The sequence below is a fragment of the Sebastes fasciatus genome, chromosome 5 (genome assembly GCF_043250625.1).
Source record: "Sebastes fasciatus isolate fSebFas1 chromosome 5, fSebFas1.pri, whole genome shotgun sequence".
In the NCBI taxonomy this organism is placed as follows: domain Eukaryota; kingdom Metazoa; phylum Chordata; class Actinopteri; order Perciformes; family Sebastidae; genus Sebastes; species Sebastes fasciatus.
In genome coordinates this window covers 19,911,588-19,917,133 of record NC_133799.1, presented here as the reverse complement: position 1 = coordinate 19,917,133, position 5,546 = coordinate 19,911,588, and the positions used below count along the sequence as shown (strand labels likewise).

The 5,546-nt window shown below is 38.8% G+C and overlaps 1 protein-coding gene across 1 annotated transcript; it reads right to left on the bottom strand.

The window, feature by feature from the left end:
• Positions 1-979: 979 nt before the first annotated feature.
• On the bottom strand, positions 980-5,088 carry polr2eb (RNA polymerase II, I and III subunit E, b). Its single transcript, XM_074635629.1, has 8 exons — positions 4,889-5,088; positions 3,827-4,001; positions 3,519-3,634; positions 3,273-3,353; positions 3,129-3,187; positions 2,826-2,904; positions 2,328-2,400; positions 980-1,159 (listed from the first exon to the last, which is right to left on the bottom strand). Exons 1-7 carry the CDS (start codon positions 4,943-4,945, stop codon positions 2,335-2,337), a joined length of 633 nt encoding a protein of 210 aa, XP_074491730.1. The 5' UTR covers positions 4,946-5,088; the 3' UTR covers positions 980-1,159; positions 2,328-2,334.
• Between the last annotated feature and the right edge of the window lie 458 nt (positions 5,089-5,546).

Below are 5,546 nucleotides of genomic sequence, written 5' to 3'. Positions count from 1 at the left end.
CATGGTTTTTAAGATTTGTTATTCCATCTGCAACCGTGTTTTTATATCATTGTGTATTTTAAAGGTCAAAGTAAAGAAAAATGGGGAACAGTTAACTAAAGGTGAGCAGGAACAAAAATACCCAAATGAGTTTATTTACTATCACTGAAACATTCACTTCCCTGGTATTGGGGGAGGGCACTAGAGGAACAGTTTACTGCAGTGGGTGTTGGTTTTTAGCCGACATGTGAGGCACAATAACTAGGCAAGTTCTGAAGTCAGTCTATAGCAGCTGCAGCATGGCTTTCAAAAGGAAAAAGAAGGTAGGCTTCTAAAACCACTACAGCATGCTGTAGATTTGTAGAGTAGATCATTTTCAGGTTCATGCTTGTATTTTGGGTTTCTACTAGAACATGTTTACATGCTTTAATGTTAAAAAACAAAAAAAATTTCCTCATACTGTCTGTCTATACCTGTGTTCACTCTCTGTTTTAGTGCCTGTCTCTTTAAGACACCCCTTCCGAAAAAGCCCAGTCTGCTCTGATAGGCTTGCGAGAAAAATATATTGCACCTTTGCAAATGTCGTCTAAAAGGTAACCCACAAGGTGCGAAAACTCTCGTGAGACTCGCTGCCCGACGACTTATCCAAACCTTAACCATTCAAGGCCAATGCTTAACCTCAACCATGTCGTGAGAGTTTCACAACTTGTGGGTTACTCAGATGGGGGGCGAAATATTCTAACGAGTCGGCAAGTGACATAGGAAGGGGAGCCAAATCTGAATGGCTTGTTGAATCATGTTTTATGATCCAGGCAGCCCACAAAAAACTGACTGGGTCGTCTTATTTCACAGTTTGTGGGTTGGTAGGAACTCCAGATACCCAAATGTATGTGCACAAGCACTGAAAAAGTGAGTTTTTCATATGTCCCCTTTAAGTTAAAAACTTCTAGTTGTCTTTGATGTGTACACAAAGGGTGAGATTATGTGAACTAAATCCATCTTTAGAAAACAATATTTGATTTATTTTTAATAGTTTATTTTACAAAATCGTTAATTACAAGAAAAACAACAATTTGAACACAAGTCAAAAGCAGAGGGGTAATCCAGGGATGAGTAATAAAAGATGGAACATCGTCAGTTTCCTTCACTGGTCTTACAAAATGTTGATCCAGAAGAATATCTGGAAAATAAAAACATACAAAATATGTTTTATTAAAAGCAGCTAAACACTCATGGTCCACACACACACACACACACGTATTATGGCTGGTTAGATATGTTGTCACGACTGAGTGGGTATTTACAGATGGCGTCTGACATCTCTGAATTTCCTGGTAATTTTATTGAAACTGTTTGGGCAGGTCAACTTAACCTTTATCAGTCTTATTAATGCAGCAGTGTGGTGACCTCATGTAAATTCCAGGATAAACTCAACTTCAACCAAAGTAACAGTGAATCTTTCAATGTTAAAGGGAAATTTGCCACCTTTTATGTCCAATCAGTGTTGATGGTAAATGTAGTCAATTGAAACAATAAATTCCTTAGTGAGTGCTATATTGACCCAGAAAGCCGAGTTCGCATCGGCAAAATTTGTTCTTCCTGCATCCAGCACCGTCATGTGACTTAACAGTGACGTAGTTGGATGTAAAGAAAAACTACCATCTATTTCAGCAAGGATTTCTGGTCAATTCAATATGCTTTATTGGCATGAATGTGACAAGGACGATATTGCCAAAAGTCTAGTCTAGTTTCCGTCTCTGGGTAGCCATGGGGCGTGCGTGCTCTAGATGCCGCTAAATATCTGTTGTAAATTTAATTTTGTAGATAAAGTAAAGTTTGCTTGTATTGCAAACTAGCTACATTGCCAACCGCGAAAATGGCATCCCAAAATATGAGTGCAGAGGATGTTATGGACGAGGATACATTTTACAGTGTTTTGGCTGACTCGGATATTCAGCCATATTTATTTGAATCAGAGTTTACGGCTGAAGACATGCAGCGGCGAAGGGCTGTGGCTGCATTAGCCGTGCAAGGGGATGTAGCTGGCGAGGACCCTTCTGCAGTAAGAAGCTTGTACGCAATGCATATAGCATGCACTGAGGAATATATTGCTTCAATTGGCTACATTTACCATCAACACTGACTGGACAACCACATAAAAAGGTGGCAAATTTTCCCTTTTAATGCTTTACAAAAACTAATTACAAAAAATTATAAAACAAAAAGTACAACAAAAAATGTACCCTGTGCAGAAGTATCTATGCACTTAATATCACAGGCTGAATTTAATCAGCGTGACTGTCGCAAACTTTCATAACACACTGCACATTTATCCGTAACACACTTACCTGTCTGTCACTGCACCAGTCTGTATGTGATGTACCTCCCAGCTGTTTCACTAGGTCTGATGATCTTTACTACCTGGAAAAGTTGTAGAAAAATAGCAGAAGAATTACTGGGAAAACTGAACACAAATTGTGTGTTTCTTGTATTTGCATAGGGGTAGGCGTTCATTTAAATAACATCTGCTATCACAAGTTGCCACCACTCTTATCAGTAGTAATAACTTTCTATTTACCAAGTTAATTGATGACATTCGGAAACATGCAACATTACTACAGCAAAGTTCTAATAAGACCCACATTGTAATGAACCAGAATTATCCTTTAAATGTCTTTATAACATCATGTCTTTTAAGAAATAATGGTTCTAAAAATCAGTTTTAAACGATCACAGTCCTTTACTGAAAGGACCAACCCATGATCAAATACACAGCACCATGCAGCTATGTAATAATGATAATGTTATGCATTATTATAATTAGAAGTGTCTTCTAGATGTGTTACCTGTCCTCTTTTCAAGCCAAAGTAGCGAGCCACAGGGTCTCCAGCCTGGATCCTCGGCAACTGACTTTCCTTTAATTTACTGAGGTAAAAATGTTATGGATAACAAATACATATTTTCATGAAGAATTGAGTCTCATAAAGACATTAAATACAGTTTGATGGTGGTCTTAAGGTAAATCAACTGCTATTTTATACTTTATTACACATAACAAGTTCTCTAATGACTGCATTTTCTGCAGGCAAAGCTGATCTAAACATTATGCAATTCAGTTACTCTAAATAGTGCGGTGTTTGTAAGGATACTATCTTGCCAGAAGTTCAACAACTTCCTCTTTTGTCATAACAATGTGCTCTGGAACAAGCTGAAAGACAAAAAAAAAATGTAATTCTACATCTGTCATTAGTGACAATGGGATTTGAATACAGTGGATTTATCAGTGTGTTTACCTCATGCTCTGTGATGTTAATAAGCAGCTCCTGTTGTAGAAACTGCTCCAATATGTATTTGGGAGCCATGTCAACTAGAGACTGTGAGGAGACATTTCATTAAATAAGTTTACAAAGAGCAAGATCCAAAACAGAAAGAAAGTGAAGATAGTCACAGCATAAATACAAGAGATGTTCAGAAATCACATTCTTTATCCCTTTCATATACATTTGTGTTGGTTTGGTAAATCTAATGAAGGTGTTTACCTGTTTGGCTGACGGTGTCATGCCCATCTGAACAACAATGCAGGCTCGTGTGATGTTTTCCTCCTGCATCCTCTGACAGTACATCTTTATCGTCTTGATTCCCACCTTGGGCTCCTCTGAAAAGTAAGAAAAAGATGAGTTAATATCACACAGCTGCGTGTGTAATAGGCATAGCCATAAATCCAATACTCAACACATTTTCACTCGGCATTAAGGATTTTATACTGGTCTCATCAAATTAGTTCCAGGATAATTTTGAATATTGGGACAGCTATCCACCTAGTATCTAATAATAAGTATCAACCTACCAGGAAAGAAAACAAACATCTGGTCGGTGGGGTCATCGTTGTGTGCCACCAGCACAGTGAGGTCTGTGCGTCTGGGGCGCCCCTCGCTGGGCTTGTCTCCAAACTGACTCTTGAACTCATCCAGTGTCTGGTCCAACTCGTCCTGTGTCACCAGGTAGCCTCTGTCATGGCACAGCTGAGGGGTGTAAAGGTGAGACCATGAAGTCAGTGAGTGTACGGAACAAATATCTAAAAATTAACAAGATAAGATAAGATATTCCTTAATTAGTCCCGCAGTAGAGACATTTGCAGTGTACAGCAGCAAAGGGGATTGTGCAAAAAACAAGGAGCATCAGCTAACACAGTAAAAGAAAAAAGAAAAAAAAAGAGCTAAACAAAGTGTAACAAAATAAGAACCATTTAAATAGAAGGACGTATAAAAATAGGAGCAGTATATACAGTATTGACAATAAACAGACTATTAAAAAACTGCAAAAGTGTAAAAATGATATTGCACAGTGAGAATGAAATTAAATTCCACCTGAAAATATTGCAACCTAGAAAAGACTACAGCTGTCAGGCAGCTCTTCACTACCAGTCTGTATCCACCTCTAACAGCAATTACAAGGCAACGTGTAGATGAAAAATGCAAAAAAACAAACAAAAACAAAAACACATTGGACCTGGTGCAGATCAAAAACCACTATACTTAGATTGGTCAAATCTGGACGTCGTTATCCTAGAGAAGCCAGATACTCTTTAAAACACAGTTTCAGATTTGTGAAACCTTTATTCTATTTGTGAATTGCCAAAAAGGGATATTTCATTGCTTTTTCCCCACATCTAGACGAGGTAACTGTATTGTTTCACAGACTAGAGAGTTTACTCCGCTGCTCTGCTGTTAACTGACTAAATAAACAGCTAGAAAACAAATAGCTTGTCAATACTCACCCCACAAACTACCCTACAGTGACGATAAGAACAACAAAACCCCCAGTACCCAACATTACAGTGTGGTGGTTTAGCTTAGCTACATGCTAAGTTAGCAGCCTAAAAAGAAACATATATTAAAGATTAACTCACCTGCATGATGGTTTTACGAATCTTCCACAGCCTGTATGTTTCCTCCTCGTCATCCATATCGTCTCACAATGTTTCACTTGCTCTAGATTTAATATAGAGTTTATTTTTGTTTTGCTAATTTATCACTGTAGCTCCTCTGCGGACATGCGACGCACGTTTCCGTTTCCCCAACGCAAGATGATGACGTTAGTGATGTGTTGTTCGCGAACGAGCCGGTTCAAAGAGCCGGCTCTTTTGAGTGAACGATAAGAGCCGGCTCCCGTCCGAGAGACGTTTTTTTTGTTTTCTTTTTTCTTTAATTAATTCAATGAGAGGACGAACTTCTCCGCACCACAGGCATTCCATGCACTGACTGTGACTGAATGTTGTGTTAATGACGTCCGTGCGACCAATCAGGTGATAACAGACGAGGATCATACCATCAAGAAGGGAGGGGAGGGGGGTACGCGGCGCGCTGACGGTCTACAGGTACAGAGCAGGAGGGAGAGGAGGAGAGAAAGAGAGAGAGGAGTGCGGCTCGCGAATAGCAGAAAAGATGAGTGATAGTCGGAAACGAAGCAGCATGTAAAATTATGGTATTCTGGAAATTATAAGGTTTAGTATAATTATATAGATTAATTTAAGTGATATATGTGCACACATACTAATCATAGGTCAA